Source organism: Lontra canadensis, unplaced genomic scaffold (genome assembly GCF_010015895.1).
Source record: "Lontra canadensis isolate GAN:19392208 unplaced genomic scaffold, GSC_riverotter_1.0 scaffold213, whole genome shotgun sequence".
Taxonomy (NCBI): domain Eukaryota; kingdom Metazoa; phylum Chordata; class Mammalia; order Carnivora; family Mustelidae; genus Lontra; species Lontra canadensis.
In genome coordinates this window covers 175,951-199,808 of record NW_022631207.1, presented here as the reverse complement: position 1 = coordinate 199,808, position 23,858 = coordinate 175,951, and the positions used below count along the sequence as shown (strand labels likewise).

General features: G+C 39.5%; 1 protein-coding gene across 3 annotated transcripts in view; it reads right to left on the bottom strand.

The window, feature by feature from the left end:
* The window catches only part of LOC116861945 (A-kinase anchor protein 6), a 416,895-nt gene that overhangs the window by 225,427 nt on the left and 167,610 nt on the right, over positions 1-23,858 (bottom strand). For all 3 annotated transcript variants that reach the window (XM_032848880.1, XM_032848882.1, XM_032848881.1), the window contains exon 5: positions 5,471-5,593. In XM_032848880.1, the coding sequence (XP_032704771.1) occupies positions 5,471-5,593 (123 nt within the window). The remainder of the gene's footprint in view (positions 1-5,470; positions 5,594-23,858) is intronic.

Genomic DNA, 23,858 nt, shown 5'->3' with positions numbered 1-23,858 from the left:
CACTGAGGCACTGTTCATAATTTTAAAAAAGACTGCAAACAATCTGTTTTCATCAATAAAGAACCAGTTAAGTGAATTATGGCATATTCATAAATGGAACACTGTGCAGCCATTGAAAAGGATAAAGTCAGTTCTACATTTGCTGATTTTGAATTATTGGTAACATAAGTCAAGGGAACAAAGTGAAGTACACAAATGCATTTGTTTTCAAATACCTTGAACAACTCTGAAAGAATATAAAGAACCAAGGAACACTGGTTGCTTCCGAGAAAGAGAATTGGTAACTGGGGGACAGAGGTAGGAGGCTTACTTTTGTCTTTCTACCTTTTTGCTCCCTTCCTTTGTTTACCTTTAGAATTTTGTGTAACATCCATATATTCATGAGTCCAAAATTAAAAAAAAAAAACCCACATCTTAAAAACCAGATAACATTGTCTGTACCAGCATATATTTCAAATGTTATACTCAAACCCATTCTCCATTATGCACATAGTTATTCCTTCTCTAAGCCATGGACCTCATCTAGTTAATCAATGCCAAACTGACCCTACCCCCATGGAATTTACAGTGGATTCACGTCAGTCTCCTGTTTTAAAGTAAAATCAAACCCTCATGGAGTCCCTTTGCTCCCAGAGAAATGTTCAACCCATTAAAAAGACATTCAATCTCCTTCACCATCAGCCCAACTGCAAGACCCCAACCTGGTCTCAGCCACACCAGATGGCTCACCACACCTCCCTTACCTGCCCATGATATTTCCTCCCATCTCCTCTCCTCCCCTCTCCAACCAGAAAATCATATATGACCTGCGAGGTCTATATCCAATGATTTCTTTGAGCCTTCTTTATTCTCAGGAAGAACCAATAAAACTTCTCTCTGTGCTCCTAACAGTACTTTGCTTATCCTACAAGAAGTTTACTGCTCAAAATTATATTATATTTATCATTTATGGCTCTATAGATGACTACATTTAATCTATGGTCATCTCCCTCAGATTGCAAATCCCTGGAAGAAAGAAGCCAAACTCGTTCATCATGTATTCCTAGCACCTACGTAACTGCCTGGCACACACAGGGGCTTGATATATATATGAACTCCTCACCACCATTTCTACCCATGTTTTCTCATTCATCAAACTGAACTAAGAATATTGTTCCTCCAATGCTATTTCTATGTGTCTGGTTAATGTTTGCCCAGTATGACATGGTACTACCTATGCAAATTTAGCTCCAAAGTTTAAGCCAGGCCCTTGTGCTTAGTTCTTCTTCCTAACTCTTGCACAGCTGTCTGGAGTTAACTAGACTTTGCTTTCTCCTACTATACATCTAATCGACTATAGATTAAACAATAACAACAACAACAACAAACCAACAACAACAACAAAGAAACCCAGCCCATTTGTTTTCCTGCAAGTGGTTTTATATGATGTGGCACCCATCTGGTGAGTTTGGCATGCATAAGAACTATTTGGGAGATCAGGGTTATCTTTTCAAAAGCAAATATGGACGTGGAATGAAATCTCTAGAGGGAGACCTTGCTGTCCTCCTCTGCTGCATTACTCATAAGCACTCTCACTCTGAAGATACTATGAATTCTCTTAAAGGAAAACATCTACATAGCCTGCCCGGAACTACTGATGGCGCTTCTATATATGACGCATCTAGTCAAATGTAACTTCTGGGGACTTGCGTTTTTTAGCCACTAAGAAAGGTGATGAGAGAAACCACCTAAATGTCCGCCAACAGATGAAAGGATCAACAAACTGTGCTAAATTGGTACAGTGGACTATTGCTCAGCACTCCAAATGAATAAGCAGTTGAAACTCTCAACATCAAAGTAGGTGAAAGAAACCAGGGGGGCGGGAGGAGATGAAAGAGAGAGAGACAGAGGACACATCGTATTTGACTCCATTCATGTAAAATTCCAGAAAGTACAAAACAATCTTCATAGTAACAGAAAGCAGATCAGCGATTGCTTAAGGGTCAGGGAAAGGCCAGGAGGGAAGAGAGGAAGGAATTACAAAAGAGCCGTGAGGGAGCCTTTGGAGGGGATGGCTACATTCACTATCTTGACTGCGAAGATGGTTTTATGGGTGTACACATTTGACAATTTGTTGAAACTTGTAGATGTACATATTTTAAATACATACAACTTATCATATGCCAATTATACCCCAATAAAGCTGTTTTAAGAAAAAGTAGACAGAAGTGAGGAAGAATGGAATCTGTCCGAGAACATATGTATACAATACTGTTTTAAAAGTGGTTTTCAAAGAAGAGGGATGCTTGGTACTCACAAAATACCTTTCCAGAATGATATTTTCCTGAGAATGTCATTTTCTAGGAAGACAGGAATTGTATTTTTGAGAGGAGCACCCGGGTTGCAAGCAGATGATTAATTATCATGGAAAATCATTGATGTATCATCGCAATTTCACAGTATTTCTTACAGTTAAAATAAAGCTCCTTCATATCTCTCATAAAGGTATTGTAAAGCTGTAATTGATTTGTGTTGGTAAAAACCCTTGGTTACCATCATGGAAAATAATTGAATTAAGTATCAAAATATAAATGTACAACTTTTGTTATTATTTTTATGTTTGCTTTTCTTTAAAATAATCACTGCAGGGTGCCAACTCTTCTAACCCATTGTCAAACCAGGGAAGACAGTGAGCTTGTGGGGCTCATACATCTGTTGATGTAGTGTTAAATTACAGAATGTACAAAGGTGTTTCAAGAAACTCATATAGCTATCTCTACATACAGGATAATCTTGTCCATACCACTCACCCACTTAGTAAGGAGCAGTAATGACGTCTGCAAGTTGCATTCAAGGATTTAAATCTCTGGGCTTAGTTGTATACTTTCTTTATGGGAAGGCAGACATTCTTTTGCCTTTTTTTGAGAAGAACAACTTAATATTAACTCAGCACCATAGTAAGGAAATACAATAAAAAATATAAATGACAGTATTGATCAGGAGGAAAATGTAGATATTGTCCTCAGAGACACAGGGTAACTCAATTTGTTTGAGAGACATTTACACAACAGGCTATTTCTAAAGTAACAGACACCGCACGCCGCACAGCAGGGACACAGGAATTGTCCAGAAGTATCATTGCCGATCCATGCACGCTATGCCCCCACTAACTGGCAGCCAGTATTATTCATAATTTCAGAAGTCAAAGTTGTGATTAGAACTTAACATTCACTGAGCTGGTCTGGAGAGTGGAGTACCTTACTCTTTGCTAAGCAGAGATAAAGATATTCCTATGTTATCTCTCTTCCAACTGATATAATTAGACATGATAATAGAGAAAACTCATTTCAAGAAAGTGTTGATCGTTACGCAACAACAAGGTTGTTCTTTAAGGGAACAACATTTTAAGAAGGACTCTTGGCTATGGATGTAGCAAAGGGGATGGTGGGGTCCACATTTTGGATGAGGCTGTCATTATGAGGCAGGTATACACACATGCAATTCATTACGGGCAACTGTAAAGAGTTTGGCAACTTATTAAGGCTAGAATATAGTAGTCACAGGCTACATGTGGCAATTTACATTTAAATGTAAGTTAATTAGAATTAAAAATTCATCTCTTCAGTTGCTTTAGCCACATTTCAAGTGCTCAGCAGATGAGTGTGGTGAGTGGCTCCCATGCTGGACAGAGCAACCTTGAATATTCCATTCTCACAGAAAGTTCTAGTGGATAGGTGTGGGCTAGAATGAGGCAGAGGCCAACACAGGGATGCTAAGGAAGGAACCTTGTAACAGGGACCTGAGAAGGACGAGTGAACAATTGTTTACAAAGAGGCCACGATGCCAACTCCCAAAGAGAAGCGAGACACTGGTTCATACTCTCCTAGCCTGGCGTTCAGCAAACAGCCTAGAGTGAAAGCACTCTTTATGTCCCCATGCCCTCTGGGACCTCAAAAACTAAATGTGTGTTTTCCATAAAATATTAAATCAAGAGAAATTAAGACAGCACACTTAATGTGAAATAAAGTTCATATACTCCTGTTTAAACACAGATTAGAATTTCTGTCAGAACAATGCCAGTGAAAAGTTGACATTCTAATTAATACAATTTACATTATAAAGCACTGAATATCTTTATCTTGCTATTATGAAATGCCCTCTTTAAAAAAAAAAAAAAATCAAGGCTCTACTGAATAGGGAATTGAGTACCAAGGGCAATATTTAAAAACCCATGTACAAGAGAGGTGGTTAGGGTCACTGGCATTTTTACACACCATCAACCCAGGTCTCTAATAAGGGAAGCAATACACTCATACTCTTACACATAGTTTTGTCATCTTTTATCGTTCATGAAGTGATTTTCATGCAGCAATAGGATTTTGAGGCTGTTTTACTTGCAATGATATAAAACATACTGGAAACCACAAACACCAAAAGACTAACACATCCTCACTCTCCGTCTCCTCTTCTCCCCACATCCTGCTGCCCCCTGCCCCCCCTGCCATCTCCCTCTCTCTCATTCTCTCATTTAACAGCATAGGGAACTGTCTGGAACCCTGTGAACTCGCACACACATAGGACTCCCACACAATGTTTATTCAATCCAAATTCTGAGTGTGTAAGAGGGGCAGAAAATCAACCCCACAGTTGGGTACCCAAGGATTCGTGTTCATTGCCTTTGTCAATTTTATGCTATCGGTGAAAGGAATAAAGATGAGATCCTTAAAGCCTGAATTTTCATTTCCTAGGACAACGTGCTTTTTCTTCATGCTTTATCACACTCCACTTCTTGGTTTCCACCCCTTCATAATTGATATCAGCCATTTGAAGCATTCAGTAAAAACCTCATGAGGTTCATCAAATGTCCCCCAGTCTATAATTCTTGCTTCTAACATATTCAGAAGCATATTCATCCAAGTATTTTCTACTTCCCCTCCATGGTTTTCCCTGTGCACAGGGACGAGTGTAAGGACAGTTGTATTAATTATATGCTGAAGAAACCACATAGCAGCAAAAATGATGGAGATCATCGTTTTAAATATTTTATTAAAATAACCCAGTGTAGAACAGATAATGTAGACCCTCTTGATAATGAGAGGTTCATTAATTTTACAAGAATTCTAGAAAGCTTAGAATGGTCATCAAAATTATCTCTTTCATTTATTTATTTTTTCAGAAGAGGAAAAACCTTCAATCATACCTTTAGAAAACAAGAGTCGAGCAAATTTTCTAAGGTATTTTTAAGTAAATAACTTGCCTTTCTGGAAAAAGTTTTGAAAAAAATAGCTTGAAATACAGAGGATTTAAATTTCATAGTATATTACTTGAAATGCCTGTAAATTTTCAGCTTCTGCAGTTTACCCCATTAAAACTTGGTTTCATTAGCATATAATGACTTCTGATAAATAAAATTGATATTCCCCATAAACAAACAAGCAGTGCATTAAAATCCTTCCATTACTAACAGCAAAAGCAACACAGTCTTGCCTACCAAGTGTGTCTCCAGGTACAGCTTAAGGCCATCCGTCTCTGCTTTAGGGGGTGTCCAATTCTCGGTGGTTTCCATGGCTTCATTTAACCACTGAATGAATTCATCCAGCTTGTTTACAAACCCCTTTGTGACAGAAAAGAGAGGGGGGGGAAGGACAAGAAAAGCATGTTAGTTGATCATTGCTTTAAAGCCAGTCTTAAAAATTCCAAACCTCTCGGAGGATAAAATTGATACCACTGCCTTCCCATTCTAGTTCCACACTGTGGAATGGAATTTCCATCATTCCTGGTTTGAAATTCATCAAAATGGAAAGACATTGTGCATGACTCCCTTTCAGTTTTTCCCTAGGAACATTTTTTTCTGAGGAATTTGGATTGGATTGTCGGGTGTCTTTATAAAGGTGTTCTCTGATCATCAAAACATTTCTGGTGTCTGACAAGTGCCCCCTCACCAAAAAATCAGGTCAGCCCTGCGAGGAACACTCCCTGGCTTTGGGGGATAAAAGCACTCCCATAAAGATGGTGGTCTTTACTCAGAAGCCTATGGAGTAGAGTTGCCTTAACTGAACTACAAATCTATTTTTAAATCACATAAGTGTTTAAAGGGATTTGGATGAATTCTACTGACAGCCCAACTGTCTGCGTGCGGCTCTGTCTGGGTTCTAAAAAGCAAGGAAGGGTAGAGGAGGTGGGATCAAAGAGCAAAAACGTAAACACCTGACTCTGGGTGTGTCCTTCACATAAAGAAATATTCTTAGCTAGGAAGCACAAATCACATAATCTTGCAATTTTTCAAGTAGTGGTTATAAAAATTTATTGACCATTTAAAAGAACACATCTGTACAAACGGAAAATATTTTGAAAAAAATGAAAGCCGGGCTATGAACCTTAAGGAAAGAAATGGGGCTGGGCGCCCGCTTTCTGTGTCTAGGTAAACAGCACCACCTAGAGGTTAAAAGGAGCAAGGACAGGCTTCTACACTTGTATTCACTGAAGGCTTGGGATGCTATTTCCCTATTCAAGTTAACCCGTTCTTCAGATTTGCCTTTTGATTAATTTTGATTAATATTTTTAATGATTAACTGAGAATATCCTGAGACAAAATTGAGAATAGGTGAAAATTCATTTTCTTTATCGTGCTTCTCAGAAGCTAGGCTTCTGTTACTAAGTTTTCTCCTAAATAATAGTTTAAGATTCATAACTCTTTAATCCCCACAGTTGATTGGCCTCAAAACGATTATTTAAAAAAAAAAAAAACAGAAAATGGGACTGAGGAGGGTGATAAAGAGAAAGGCTGACAAATAACTCTTAGAAACACATTCCTATCTGTCAAAGAGAGACAGCAATGTGGGCATGGAGGCCCACAGAGTCCATCAGACTGTCCCAGCGCGCTCTGGAATGTCACTGACCCACCTGGAGCTCAGCCAATCATCCCACCTGGTAGACTACCCTCTGTTTCCCCATGTTGCTAAGTGTTACCCAACACTTTCCCTATTTTATCTCTATTGTGCCAAGATCGGAAGATAATTGCACCCATCTTTTTGAAAGCCCACCCTAATCAGGTTGTTTTGGTAAAGCCAATAAGAAATACCATGTCAGGGTCATCTTAATTAGAAGCTAAGGCCTATGCATTTGCAGCTGGCTGGTCTGGGAACCAGGAGGTGGTTTAACATGCCTCAAGTCCTAGCCTCTAACCCCAAGCTAATAACATCACTGAGGTTCCTTTGGTCATCACTCAGAAGTGTTTCTTCCAGGTGAGGTGAAAAACATATCCAACAGGGATAGTTTCATGAATTTCACATGACACATTCCTCTACCAAATACATTTGTCTCATGACCCACCCAACTCACCCTTTTCTCTAATTTTCCCACATTGTATCTTGTTCTAAATGCTAGGAATCCATGCCAAGTAATTCCTTTTGCCCTTTCTCAAATATTTAGGGTATCAGTTTGTCTGCTCTTTCTCCTCATCTGCATTTCCATAAATCTGAGAGTTGCTTTGTTAAAATACTGCAGTCTTTTAACACAGATGTTACTTCAGCCTCACTTTTTTCAGTTAAGCCTCCCCCTGTTTAAAACATCACTCCCCAAGTCCCTCTTTCTGGAAGACTGCCCACGACTCAGAATACATAGAAATTCTTATCTGACTTGAGGTTAACCATAGATCCCTACAGATGTGTACAGTAAATCTATGAGCAGAAACAAGGGTAGAGTGTGTTAGAACTGAAGTCCTAATTCTTGATGTTCCCATAATTAAAGGCAGTGAAAAATTAAGATACTCTTTCTTGGCCAGATGGACTTACAGAAATATCATATACAGAACCTCAGAATATCAGAGTCTAGATTGCTGATAATTGTGAGATGAAATAGCATTTTATACTATTCAGTAGTATTTACTATTAAATTTGGACTTGAGTGGTTTTATCTGTAAACTGATTGGTGGAGAAAATTAAGTCAGAAAGTAAATTATTTTGGAGACAACTGATTAAATCCAAGAGGACCAATAGTATAAGATGTTATTTGAAATATAACCAGTTATATTCTATTTATCATCTTCTCTTCTTCCAAAAAACAAGCAAACAAAACAATATATGTCTATGTGATTGCATGGGTATCTCAACACAAAAGGTCAGTCTCAGCCAAAGAGTATTAAATACACTGTGTGACAGCTTTCCTAACGGAACCATGATTACAGAGTTAGCTGAAATCCATGAGATGCAGATTAGGCAAACCCATGGGACCCAAGTGAACCTTCCTGGATGATCTCTCTGCAGAGCCTAGCCAGAGAGCAAAACCAAGGCTGTCTGACACAGAGGAAACAGAGGTCCTGTCAAGGCTTCCCTCTGGATCTCCTCTGAATTCTATCCCTACCTCACCAATTTTCATGTGTTGTACCTTTTCTCAACTCTTTTTTTTTTTTTAAGATTTTATTTATTTGACAGAGAGAGAGATCACAAGTAGAGAGAGAGAGAGAGAGAGAGGAGGAGGCAGGCTCCCTGCCTAGCAGAGAACCTGATGCAGGACTCGATCCCAGAACCCTGAGATCAGGACCTGAGCTGAAGGCAGAGAGGCTTAACCCACTGAGCCACCCAGGCAGCCCCCTTTTCTCAACTCTTTTCTCGCCAGTGCTAAAAAGTTTCATGCATCATAATAGAAACCTGGAAAGTCTTTGTAATTTTCTAATAAAAAGCTAAATACTCCTCCCTCTTAGGGAGCTCTTAGCTTTCCACCTCTCCTCCTGCTTAGACGTGTAGCCACAAAAATATAGACAGAAATCATAAAGGCAATGATTCTGGAGTCCATCCAATTCTTGATAACTTTGTCCCCTGCTGTTTCTCCACCTCTCCCAGCCCCTTGACATGCGTACTGGCACCAGTGTTCTGTGTCGTGGATAGTGAATGTCCTGTGTACTATCCCCCTATTAGGAGACGCTCTCCTTAGAAAGACCAACTAAGTACCACTCAATATACCAAACCAGACAATGTGCAGGAGAACTCAGATCTGGATGCAAAATATGACTAATATCTGATGCTAATTTTTAGAAGTTCTGCGAGAGCCCTTTGAAATTGTATGACTGAAGGAAAATGAGGTGACATACATAACAACATAGAAAAATGGGGGAAAATACAAAATTATATTTATTTTATAATACAGATCAAGTTCTAGCATAACAAATATTGGGCACTCATTCACTTTTCTAACACATATTTATTAGGTGCCTACTCTGTGTAAAGCACCCTGCTGGACATTGTTGGGAATGAAAAAACAAATATCACTGCAGCAAAAATTTCAGCAGAATATGAAGCACGTCTCAGCACTGGCCTACTCGACTCAAGTAATTTTAATAGTCGAAAAATTTTGACAATCAATAAAAGAGTTGGAATATTCTCCTGGATTTTTCCGTGAAATGTATTCCACCTGTATCAGAATTCTGTCTGTATCCAAATTTATTCTTATTTGTAGTATTTAACCCATTTGTGTTTATTTCTCTAATATTCTGAGTTCACACTTACTTACTTTGAGAGTCCAAGATGAGTATAAAACTCAGATTTCCATCATGACACAATCCAATGCTGTCATTGCACTAGATAAAAGCACATTTTACATACATCCAACTCACGGCTACAGGCTGAACTGCACACGCCTCTGAAAGGTTGCATTCTAGCCTTCACTGTTCAAACTCCTGCCAAAGTAGCTTACCTGTTCAGTCTCTTTCCTGTCATTTTCGACCACCAATTTCCTGGAGGTCCCTTTCTGCCCCTTCTTCCACTATCCTTCTCTGCTTCCCACCAAGCTCTGTAGGGGCACACTGAGTGGGACTCAGTCAACAGGCCCCAGTCTTCCCAGGCCACCCCCTTAATTGTATCCCTCGGGACAGGTCTCTTGACATATTCATATCTGACCCATGTTTTGAGAATCTGCAAACTCTTCACTAAGGCCAAGCCGGGATTCGACACCCAGAAAGAACCCTGGCCGTGCAACGTGAGAGAGAACAGAATGCCCGCAGCCTTGGTACCACCCTATGACCACCAACGGCACACCTCCCACTTTCAAATCATTTGCATTTTAAAAGTTCCTTAATGAAGTGCTTCTTAAAAATCTTACTTTCAAACTTTCTGAAGCATCAATCTCTTTAAAGACGAAGCAGCACCGTCAAAGTGCATGCAAATGCACACTTTCAGGTTTGTAGAAAATGAGTTGCTAGAGCCCTCAGCTGGTTAACATATATTTGAAGATTCTAGTCACAAGGAAAATTCACCTTCAAGTCTTGCAAATAGCTACCCTCTCATGACAGGTTAAGAATGCCTGTTATTTCTTTTATTTTCCCACCTATTTCTCTCTACAACAAGCCTGGTTTGGTTAAACACAAACTGAAGGTGATGACTGTCACCCTCCAGCAAGGCTGTCCTGTTGTTTGGAGCAGGAATAAGACGGGAGTGTCTTCTTTGCATCAGGGATGGGACCAGAAGCCCGCAATACAGTAGGAAATGGGAAATGGTGTCGGCCTTATGGTGTTGAAAGCCTTGGGGGTCATTTTGTATAGAATCCCATGATTTTTAGACCAAACTGAAATGGAAACCTATTGCTCTAAGAGGGTAAAGGGGGACACGTACAACAGGAAGTAGATGCCATGTTGTCACAAGTGTATGGAGTGGTGCTGATTCTGGTCATTGTACAGATAAGGAAACTGAGGGTCAAAGAAAGCGAGTGACTTGCCTAAGGCAAGAATTGGTGGAGTTGGAGCCCAAACCCACATCTCACCCCACAGTTGGGTTTCTCTCTCAGTGCACCACACTGACCTCTAGAAATAGTATTTTCAGAAGCATGCCATCTGACCCAGATGAAGGAAAAGTAACAATTCTTCCCAGCCCTACAGTCTTGGCACTGAGGTAAAATTTTCTAAGCTCTCAATCTTTCCCCTTTAATATTTTCTGTTCATTTTTCTCAAAGGAGATCTTTGATAAGGCTAGATGGTTAGCAAGGAACAAACACCTTTTTTTTTTTTTCCACAAGCCAAAATCACTGTAAACTTCATTTGTAACTCATGGAAAATTTCAACCAAAAATGTAAGGCAGTTACATGCTGGAATTAGCCAATTCTAACAGAGCCTCAATTACAGATAAATCTGACTCAGTTTAATCACAGAGAAGATGGCCTTTGGTTCTAAGGAGTTCAGCCAAGGACCTCAACTACTTATTTCTTTTCGTTGTTAGAGTGTGTGTGTGTGTGTGTGTGTGTGTGTGTGTGTGTGTCTATACCCTCAAAAGCCTTCTCATTTCTCAGTGGACAAAGAAATCAACATGATGTCTGACTTCATCTAGATCAAATTAGCTGCCTTCAGACAGGGACCTACTGAAGGGCATCAAAAAAGTGAACTATGTTCACTATATTTATGGAAAAATTGTTCAGTCTCTGCTGTTGAATCTTTTAAACATTTATTAAAATGTATTTACCTCTTTCTTAGTATTCCAAGATTCAAAGTTTCACTGAATGATCTCATCTGAACAATACTAGCTGAAACAACACGTAATCCTCAAACCCTACTCACTGTGTGCCAGGACCTTTTACATGTATTTCACATACGATAGATCATTTGGGCTTCATAAAGGCCCTGTGAGGTAGGTAGTATGGTGACCTGTTTTACAGTTGAGAAGACAGAGGCTCTGAGAGCTGAGGAGACCTACCCAGTGTCATATGGCTAGAAGGTAGTGGACTAAGGACGTGAATCCAGACAGCCTCACTGGCACCACATGAAATCATGAAAGGCCAACCAATCTAAAAATCTATCTAAGTTCCTACCTGAAATTAGAAGTTGAAAAACATTTAAATGAGGATTAACTATGGGGGGGTGGGGCAGGAGAGGTTATATTAAAAGAGGAAGAAAAAAAAAAAAAACTATGCCCATCATGAACCAGTATGGGTATTATTAAGAGAACGGTTGCTGCAACCAGACAAAATTGAATTTGATTCCAAGCTCCATCCACCTCCTACTAACAGCATAAAGTAAATGAGCTACTTAATGTCTCTGAACCTCATTTTCTTCATCTGTAAGACGGGGACAGTAATACCCATCTTGGGTTTACATGAGGATTTCAAGAAAAATACACATTTTAAAGCCTGATGTAAAACTAAGGCTTGAAAAATGATTTTTAAAAGGTTTTATTTATTCATTTATTTGAGAGAGGGAGTGAGAGAGCAGATGAAAGAGTCAGGGCAGGAGCAGAGGGAGAGGGAAAGAGAGAGAATCAGGCTCCCCGCTGAGTGTGGAACCTGACACAGGGCTCAAGCCCATGACCCTGAGGATCATCACCTGAGCTGAAACCAAGTGTTGGATGACACTTAACAGGCTGAGCCACCCAGGTGCCCCTTGATAAATGATTCTTAAAAATCATTCCTAATCAACAAGCTCCAATTCGATCTTTTATCTCATTCACCCAGAAAGTTCTGATTATTCACTAAGCATACAGTACTGTGCTAGGCCACAGGGGAGAAGGATCAGAAAAGTCCCCATATAGCCACAAGGTGAGAGGGGCACGCAGAGGAGGGAATAGTAACTTCTGTCTCAGGTCATCAGCTGGGACAACACGGAGGGGGTAGCATTTAAGACTGCAGGTCAGCAGACGTTTCCTGTCTCCTTATCCCACTAGAAGGTCTGAGGGGGAATCACATTTCTCCATTAATAGCGAAAAGTTTTAGAATAATCTGGCTTAACTTCTCAAAACAGGCCACATGCTTTGGAGCCAATCTTCACATTAACAATGGCTACCAACGGGTTATCGTAATCCTCTTACCCTACGCACAAGGAAGCTTCATTTAGACTCCAATAACTGGAAAAATTAGAACTCCATTTTGAAGCCAAAATATGCATTGAGATTTTACATGTATATTTACCAACGTATATATTTAGTCTCTGTTTCTAGTTAATTCATACACACATAGTTCCTATACGAAATGCCTAATTTAGATTTTTACACAAGAGCAGTCAAATGCAATTTGCCTTCCCTAACCACCTGTCTGGGTACTTAATGTACTGCTCCAGACCCAGAGGCTCAAGATAAAAGGCCAAGGAGTTAAAAGAGGTACTTTGGATTCTACCACCTGACACGTTTACCCGTGTTCCTACCCACAACATCTAACACAGTGTAAGTAATTGACAGAAGGGAGGATTTGGTGTGTGCTTTTAGGAAAAAATATTGAAGAGAAAATGAAATGGTTTAAGGCAGTTTTAACTCTGATGGCACAAGAAAACTCAAACACTGAAATGTTTTATGAAATACTTAAGCTTCTTTTCTAAAGGTTGAATGGGATGACTTTAGAATATAAAAATATTCCTGATAAAATTATCCCAGAATAAAAGTAAAAGACTGTCAGTTGGAAAGAGAGAGAGAAAGAGAGAGAGAGAGAGAAGGCATGGAATGGTAGTATCTGAAATTGACGAGGTGGGAAGTTCTATTCTGAACTCAGTATCATGTAGAAAGGATAAATTGAGCTGATTCATCATCTTCAGATACTGTTGACAATAGTTTCAAATGGGAAAAGAGAAGCCTAGGAAGACCCCTGCTTCTCACAATGGGCAAGAGTTTCCTCCAACTAATCCAGAGCGTGAGCTCAGTTGTTCCCTGCTGGTTTATAAAAAGAAGTAATCAACTAATTTTAGGGCAAAACAAGATTGAAATGCATACCATCAAAGTCTAATTAAAAACAGGAATGAATAAAAGAGTTGGGAATAAACAGAAACAAATAACAGGTCAATATTTATTGAGCACTTATTATGTGCCAGGCACGTACTCAATTCTTACAACAAAACTATGCTATTAGATTCCCAAACTATTTCATTTATAGATGGGGAAACTGAAGTATAGACCAGCTTGAGTACTCATACAACTATGAACACTTTCACAGCGCTGAAGCTGGGGATCCTCCCAGGGAGTAGGACTGCCCCACAGCATTGCTCACTTACTCTAATGGAGATCTTAGCTCAAGCACCCCAATCCTTCAGAGGCACCGAATGAGTAAATCAGGTCAACATTATCTGCCTCTGAATCCCCAAAGAGGACCTGAGATGGTCACACCTTAGAATTTAGGATTATGATAGTTTAATGCTTTAGCTGTAAGTTTCTCGTATCTAGTATTATAAATAGTGATACTGAACATTTGGATGATAACTATCTACTAGCTATTCCTCTAATACCTTATGTAGTCATTTAGTCTTCTCGAATTTCCCTCTTGTACAGATGAAGAGGCTGAAGCCTAAAGGAGTTATGTAATTTATTCAAGGTCATAAAGCCACTGAACAGATATTAAGTAGTTTTGTTCCAGAGCCGAAGCCTGAGCTCCTACACTGCTTTCTCACCAGATGTATTCCCCTGAGGTTCCCAGAAAGAAAAACAAAGGACAGTAACATCCACTCTGGCCCATTCTTGTTTCCCAAGCTGTTGTGAGAAGCCCAGGAGGTGCGACACAGCTTCACCCAGTCCTATCACAGTTACCTCCTCTCTAGACGAGTCCCCACGCTCTGTGCTCTCTCTTTTCAGTCCCCCTTTTTCTCCTTCTTTCTTGATCACTGTTTGTCTTTTGCCTTTTTCTTCTCTTTCCTTTTCTCCTTCTTTCCGTCTCCTGTCCTCTTTATTTTACTCCCCTCCCTTCCTCTCCTCTTCTCTTTCCCTGTTCATCTTTCTTTGCTCTATAGTTTTCGGTCTCCCCTGACCTAATTAATTGGAGCTAATTAATCACTTTTAATAAACACTTCCTGACATGTCCATAAAGTTTTGAGGCTGCTCAAAAAGGGGCTGTTCCTTGACACTGAAGTACAGAATTGAAAATGCTGTTATAATCCTATATTTAGATTAGTTCTAACTACTTTCCTGATGAGTAAGACCTCCTTGCAAATCAAATATCTAGAACAAGAACGCATGTAGCAAGATGGGAGTGTTTATGATATATGCTTGGTTAATATCCAAAATATATAAAGAACGTAAATAATTCAACACCAAAAAAACAATCTGATTTAAAAACAGGTAGAGGACCTACATAGACATTTTTCAAAAGAAGAAATACATATGATCAACAGACATAGGAAAAGATGCTCAACATTACTAATCAAGGAAATGCAAATCAAAACCACAAGGCAATATCACTTCACCCCAAGTCAGAAGGGCTAATATCAAAAAGACAAGAAATAATAAGTATTGGTGAACATGTGGAGAAAAGGGAATCCTACCAGTAGGAATGCAAATTGGTGCAACCACTGTGGGAGACAGAATGAAATTTCCTCAAAAAATTAAAATTAGATGGCACCTGGGTGTCTCAGTTGTTAAGCATCTGCCTTCAGTTCAGGTCATGATCCCAGGGGTCCTGGGATTGAGCCTTGCATCAGGTTCCCTGCTCTGTGGGAAACCTGCCTCTCCTTCTCCCACTCCCCCTACTTGTGTTCCCGCTCTTGCTGTGTCTCTCTCTCTGTCAAATAAATAAATAAAATCTTTAATTAAAAAAATTAAAATTAGAAATACCATATAAACCAGTAATTCCACTACTGATTCTTTGGGTATTTACCCAAAGAAAACAAAAAAACTAATTCAAAAAGATGTATGTATGTATGTATGTGTATTTGTTTATTGTAGCATTATTTACAATAGCCAAGATAGGAAACAACCCAAGTGCTCACCAATAGAAGAACAGTTAAAGGAGATGTGGTACATATATGTATATTTAAGATTATCCCTCAGCCATAAAAAGGCTGACAACATGCATAATGTAGGAGACATTTGTGACAACATGGATGGATGTTGGGGGCATTATGCTAAGTAAAATAACTCAGACAGAGAAAGACAAATACCATATGATTTCACTGATATGTAAAATTAACAAACAAACAAACCAACCAACCAAATACATAAATACAAAGAACAAACTGGTGGTTGCCAGAGGAAAAGGGTTGGGTGCCTGGGCAAAATGAGTGAAGGGGAGTGGGAGTAACATTTATGACTTATCCAGTAGGTAGTCAAGTCAGAAGAACTCAGGGGTTGTGTATTCAATACAGAGCTTGAATTTTTAAGTTTTCAGAGACATCTTTCAGACAAAATTCTTAGAGTTCAAAAAAAAAAAAAAGGACAGAAATAGAGCTTCTAAAAGCTTCTAAAACTAATACAAAATTTCAGAGTAGTATTGGTTTGGTTAATCGTATATACTATCTAAATTGGGTAGCATTAGGTGAGGTCAAGTAAAGACTAAATTGTCTTTTTTGCTCAAACTCCAAGTGTATGTACATATACATGTGCACATGTGTATTAGGTTCTTTACTCAAAAAATATTAATTGAGAGCTTACTATGTATCAGAAATTGTATTCAGGCCTAGAACTCACATATATAAACAACACAGACTCCTCTCTTACAGAATTCAGAGCACAGTAATATAAAGTGTGATATGTGTGAGAACATAGATCAGCAGTTGCCAAACTTTTAGAACTCCTTTACACTATTAGGAATTATTAAGGGCCCCAAAGAACTTTTGTTTCTGTTGGTTTATAACCATAAATATTCATTTTAGAAATTTAAAAAATATTTATTAATCACTTAAAATAATCTATTACACACATGTTAACATAACACACTGTTATGAAAAATAACTGTGTTTTCAAAATGTTAGCTGTATGCAAATCTGGTTAACGTTTGGCATGATACAGACAGCTGGATTCGCATTTCTACTTCTGTATTTAGTCTACTGAAATATCATATGTCATATAGCCTCTGGAAAACTCTACAATACACAGTATGAGAGTGAAAAAGGCAAACATCATTTCAGTATTAACTGAAAATAGTTGATCTTGTGGGCCTGCTGAAAGGATCTTGGGAACCTCTGCTGTAGATGATCCCAATGTCTAGGAGTCAATGGAAAGGCATTTATCTCAGTCTTGGGGCATCAGGGAGGGCTTCTGGGAGGAAATCACAACTAAGCTAAGCCACGAAAGATAAGTGTAAATGACTCAGAAAAAAGAAATAAAAGGGCACTGGAAGGAAAAGAGAAAAACATTCCTGGCAAATAAAGTCTGAGAGAGAACAGCTCATTCTGAGAACACTGATTAGCTGCATATGGCTCACACTCGAGAGCCAAAGAGGGAAAAACTGAGAAGAGACTGGATGGTCTGACAAGGAGCCAGACCACACAACACACTCTGGAGTCAGGACTTTATCCTGAGGACAAGATGGTGGTCACTGGATTTCTGAAGCGGTGGAGAGAGTGGATGGCTCTCTCCATGGAGAGAGCCACTGGAGAGAGAAGCCAGTTAAAAGGCTGCTACACTATACCCTGAAGTAGTTGGTGAGGGCTGGACTCAGGCAGCAGCAGTGGGACATGGAGGAACTGTGAGAGGCCACAGAGAGAGACAAGTTAAAATGGACAGGACCAACTGGATGTGAGGGAGGAGAAATTTGTTAGAATCCAAAATGACTGCCAACTTCATGTTACTTGGAGGTACCATTCTCTGAAAGATGCAGTAAAAAATTCAGAAGGAAGAAACCGCTTACAGGCAGATGATGAGCATAGTATGAGATATGAGTTTGCTTTCTGAACTCAGCTGAGGTGTGGAACGAGAGGAGGCAGCATACAGCTGGTGTTGGAGGCCATAAGCATGGACAAGAGAACCTAGGGACAGTGTATAGGGGCATATCTACTTAGAACGCCCCGAGTGCAATGCATTCAACTTGCTTCACTCCAGTCCCTCGTTCCATGTCTGTCTTAGTGATTCTCAACCCTGGCCGTATCTTAAAATCAACTAGGAAACACGCCAAATTCAGAGAAGGAGAATCGCTTCAAAGTCTCTGAGGGCTACAACGATAAAAAGCTGACAGCCATGGGGCACTAGGAACATGTTAGCGTTGATCTCTGAAAAAGGTACTTGCTGCCCCTTTGTGGCAAGCTTGCAAGATCTGGTATAACCAGGAGACAGGAGGTTCTCATAGGAAGTACTCTGGACTGGGGGATGCAGGTCCTGTTTGCAAAATGAGGGTACCGAGCTCAACAATTTCTCATGCCTTTCTGACTGCTCACATCTGTGGCTCTTGCATAGAGAGCCTCCCTCAAAGCTATACATGTTCATATAATTCACCTTCTCTCTTCTAGTTAGACAGGAAACTGATCTTGCTGACCTTCACACACTCTCCCAGTGTCTCCCGCTCCACTTGCCATGTCTGTCCTTCAAGATTGAGCTCAAATGTCTCCTTCCCAACAGAGCACCCCAACCTATTACTGCCTTTCCAAGATACTTTCTTAATCTTTCCATCTTTAATAATCAGGGCTTTGAGGGATAATTCTCAACCTCCTGGAGGCCCTTCCTTTTTCTTCCTGTAATATATTATAATGACCTTCCCTCTGATTAAAGAGTGCTGTGGGAATTGTTATTTATAAGCACATAATTATAAATGAATAGTATAAATATGTATAAATACAAATTATAAATAAATTAGTACATATTATTTATAAGGTTGTTGTGTGACAACATTATAAACTAGAAGCTTGTTTTTATTTGTCTGAACACACGTTCATAGCATAAATTCCCCTACACAAACTTCCTAAAATGTCAAGAAGTGCATTAACTAAAATTATTGGGCCAATTAGAGAAGAATTATCTCTAATACAATATAAGAATCATCTGTCAAGATGGGAGGCCCAGAGTCTCACAGAGAAGAGAGATGTAAAAATCTAGGGCAACCAGCACAGTTCCCAAGAAGAAGGAGGAAAGGTCTTAATCATTGTGGGTTGGGGTCTGAAGCATCATAATGACCAAGACAGCTGAAGGTGAGAGGAGAAAACAGGGCGGTGATATTTGATCCCCGAAGGCAGAATGTAGGGCTGAGACCAGAGAACCCAGTTAAAAGACTGCTGCGGTACACCATTCAGTCAATGAGGCTGGACAGAGGCAGCAGCAGGGGACCTGGAGGAAATGTGCCAGTTTGCCATCAGAGTGACCTATATGGGGGAAGCCACTAAGGCCTGACCCCTCCCCTCCCATGACCCCTCCCCTCCCATAGTAACAACAACAGTCACAGGAGCTAACATTTTTTGAATGGGTACTACAGAGCAGGCGCTAATCTCGCCTCTTTATACATTTTAACACATTTAATAGTCACAGCTCTTATGTGGAAGAGAACACTTTTAAACCCTAAGAGGAGGAAACTGGGACAAGGCCAAGCCACTTGGTGGAGACAACCTCATATTCTTAGCTACTCTACTCTGCTGCCATCTAGCACCACAGAAGCCCCCTGACCCATTACTACGGAGGGCTCCAGAACTCTCTTCCTACAAAATGCACCTGCTCCGTTGCCAAACAGTTCTATTACTTTGCTGAATATGCCTCTTTTTTGACACCTTGAGCAAGGCTACTACTACTCTTGGAGTTCTTTGGGCAATTTCCCTCATATAAATGTGTCTCCAAAAAGAGGAATGGGCACAATGTAATTTTTCATGAGTCCTGTATCCTATGAAGAAGGCCCTGGTCAACAGTCTCTTGAATACAAGGGCATGCACCAAACAATATAAAACCAAAGATGTAGTAAGTCTAGGATAAGGAAAAGGGCTTTAATTAGACTTTGTTTTAGAAGGGTACAAATAGTCTTCCCTTTGGTATAGAAAATAAAGAAAACAAAACAAAAATACTTTTGTTAATTCAACTTATCAGCTTCACTTCTATAAGGTAATGGGCTCTATCTAGTAGGAAAAAAAGGGAAGAATACCAGATTGTCAATTGTGACATGCACCTTTCTCTCTCTGTCTGCCCATCTCTCTCTCTCTCTCTCTCTCTCTCTCTCACACACACACACCTTTCAAGTGAATAGTGCTGAATAAAGTCTGCAGACAAATCAGAAATACCAGAGCACCACCTCTGAGTGGCACCTCTCCAGAGCATTAAAAAAGAAAATACCAACAGCTTCCTTTATTCCTAGATAAATAATGAAGGCAAATGGTAAAGCCACGAGCTTCCCAAAAAGTAGTGCACAGGACTGAATCAAAATGAGAGACAGAAAGCACATGGGCCTGAGCTTATGGGCAGCATCTTTCCTGGATAAAGTTGCTTATTTGCCATGTAAAATTCAGGCCAATCATCTTTATATAGTCATATCCACAGCCTCAGCCACAGTCTGACAACATGAGTGACCTTGACACAGAACCCACACTCTTGGAATGATTTTTTTCCCCCACACTGTCTGAACAGCACAAAAGCAGTGCTGACAGGTAATTTTAAGACATCACAACGGCAAGTCTGCCAAGGGGAATGTTTCCTATCTGCTTCATTTAGCTGACCTCATTTGCTATAATTTGAGGCTAATCCCTATCTAATTCTTACTGGGTTACTTGCTTGTTTATTATCACCATTGTCCCTGGTCTCTTGCCATCTTACAAACTCTAGCCAGGCCCCAAATTCCTGTAGGATGTCTGGTTCTTATCATATCACAGTGCTGGGACTGCAGCATGAACACCGACATACCTTCAGGCTCACTGATGCCATGGCCTCCCCTTCACTTACTGTTAGGATCTTCGGAGGGGGAGTCACCCAGCATCCCGAGGAACAGAAAGCCAGCCATGTGGAAGGGATACCCTCCACTGTGTACTTTACTGAGAAGTGGCTGCTTAGTCCTATCACGTCATAGTCAATCCCATACAATTTCAAAACTAAGAAGTATCTTACAGGTCAACCACCTCACCTTCTTTATGAACATTTACTTTTCAAAACTGAGGCTGGAGAAGTTAAATTTCCAAAGTGACAATGCTACTTAGTGGCAGAATGAAGATTGTTATTCTAGTTCTTCCGACTAAAGCTGATGCTGGTTACCTGGATTCATAGATGAAATCACACAAATGACAAGACTAGTATTTATGTAGCCTTTAGCGTTTACAGTGACCCTTTGTTCTTTTTCACAGAATAATCTATGCAACAGCAAATGATAACTAATTAATTAATATTCCATTTTAAATATTATGAGATTAAACACCAAACTTTTAAAGACTTATCCAAGTTTTCATAATTAAAAAGGTAGGGGGTTGTGAACTGAGCCCAAACTGCCTGCTTGCAAGCACTATACCCTTGAGTAAATGACTAACTTCTTTATGCCTCTCTGTCCTCACTGGTAAAATGGGGATACAACAGAAGAGCGTCTGTTTCAAAGAGGGATTTTTTTTTTCTTGAGAATTAATACGCCATGATGTGTTGAATGAATAAACCTCTTAGTACCTTGCCTAAACATTTGTAAGTGGGCCATAAATATCAAGATTTTGTTTTGTTTTGTTACCTTTCCAAAGCAATCCAGGGGCATGACTTCAGGCTTAAGGATAGAGAAGAATTCACTAATATTCCAGGAACTTTTTTAGTTGAATTTAAAAAAAATGCAACACTTGATTTTCATCATCACAGAAATACTTCCTGCCAAATGTAGTTAGGCACTTTAACTATCTTGACACAACAAGATATTATTTGATCATAACCCTTCCATACTAAGAAAATAACAAAGAACTACTTTCATTTAATGTGTGAAACTATAAACCAAAAAACTGCACCTCTTCCTTATGTATTTCAGAGGCCAAAAACTAGATGCAGTAACTGGATGTAGCCTCACGGTGGCGCTACATCACCGTGCTAAAGCCTCAAAACCCTTTAAGGCTCTGCAGAAACCAAAGCGGTGCAGGACTGAAACATTCCTAATGTATGAACCAGGAAAGGAATTTGTTCTGGATCCCCACAGTTCTTTTCTACCAACCTTGAGCAATGACCTTGGCAGAGTGTCTCAACGAATCCATTGGCAATGTTAACGCACAGGTTTTTCCTGGCATTTTGACAAAATATACACAAAAGATTACTATCCTTAAAAAAAAAAAAAAAGTGGCTTGATCTTTAATGATGTTATATTCATTTAGAATTCTCAATTTGGATTTGGGCAACAGAGTTTGCATATAAAATAACATTTACCTTTGCCCCATTCACCCACTGTGTATCTTAATTTCATATGTACCTTGGAACCACTTGTTAAACTCCTTTACATCTCTCAGCCCCAAACTCAGCTTGAAATCTCAACTCTTTTGATCCCTTTCCTTCACTCCCTTATTTTTAAGAAGCCAAACATTTTCACTAATTTGTCCTTTATAACATCTCCCACCTCTGTCTCTCTATTTCCTCAGCAGCTTCCAAACCCACACAGTTCAGATCCTTTTACATGACCAGGCTATTTGTAATAACCTTCAAAATTAGCCTTCGGGCACTAGCTCCCGACCTTGACTGCACATCCTAATTGTTTGAGGAGCTCTTAAAATTACCCGCCTGTTGCGATCCTGATTTAGTTAGTCTGGGGTGGACCCGGAGGTTGGGATTTTTTTTTTTTTTTTTCAAATCTCTCCAGTAATGATAATAAACATCCACAACAGAGAACCACTTTGCAAGTGGCGTATCAAGGCAAGTGTGCCACAATCAGATGAACCTTCTTAAACCATACCAATTTTCTGGGCCAAAAATTTTAAGGGTTTCTCATTTTCACAAAGACTACAAACCGGTGACTTGAAGGCCGAGTCTATCTTACATATGTGTTTTACTTGGCCTGTTTTAAAATTGTTTAGACCCAACATTTTAAAAATTGGGAGAAGTTACATAAAACCCAGATTTTCTACTTTTTTTAAGACTTGTAAGATCTTGCCACACAGGGTCCACATTATAGCACAACCATCACTTGCCTTTAGACACCGCATTTACCCCCCAGTTGTTCAGTTCCCATACCTCCCCATTTGCCCCTGGCTGAGTGACTCATTTATGTGATCTGTCTAAATTCTTAGAGGCATTTTAGTTCGTAGCATCTGGTCTAGGGGATAAAGTTCAAATAGAACAATACATTCACTCCCGCCCTCGCTCACTCATTCTTCTATTCAGAGATTTTGGGGCAGGTATTTATTTTGGGTTTATACCATGCAAACACTTGGAATTCAAACTACTCTAAGCAGATGTCTGCCTCCCAGTGTTCCTAGTCTAGAGGCTCATTTCCCAAACTCCACTGCAGTTAGTATGCAACTTCCAGGTCAGATCTGTGAGAAGAAAGCTGGCTGCATTCCATGTCCCTTCTCTGGTAAGCTGGAATGCTGACAGAAGGGGTAAGCCACAGAGGAGCAACAACGAAAAGGGTCCTGGGTCCTTAGATGGCTTCTTTCCTGGACTGTCTACCTAACTGTTGTTATAAAAAAAAAAAATAAAGAAAGAAAGAAAAAAAATTCTTCCATCTTATTATATTCTGGGGTCTCTTTGTTTATAGTATTTAACATATACCCCAAATACCAAGCATCTCTCTTTACTCTTTCCCAGATATATTTTAAATATTCTTGCCCTCAACCTTGGCTTATGCCAAAGCTTCTGTCATTAACCTTCTACCTCCTCATCTCTATCTAAATTTTATCCACTATTCAAGACCCAGCTCAAGTAGCCCCTTTTCTGTGATGCTTGGTCTAGATATACATGTTATCATCTGCCTTCCTCTGGTCTCCCAGAGTATGAGTCTCCACTTGGTATTTACCAAGTATTATCTTATGTAATAAGCACAGAGCCCCGAATTATGTTGTCACAGCTCTGTCAAACTCTAAGTCCAGAATCTAAGACAAATATTTAGATTGTGCATGGTATAAATAAAGAGGACTATACAGAGTTCCTACACCATCCTATTATATTAACCTTTTGTTGACTAATCATCTGTACTATCAATACATGTTCAATTTGTGATCTTTCCGGACTTCTGAATCTCCCAATTTTAATTACAAAGCTGAGTCTTCCCAATTCTTTCAGAATTTGTTTTTTTTTCCTTAATATTTAAACTAAATTCTCATTTTCTTTATTCTTGCATCTAAACAATTCCTCAACTCTCTACCA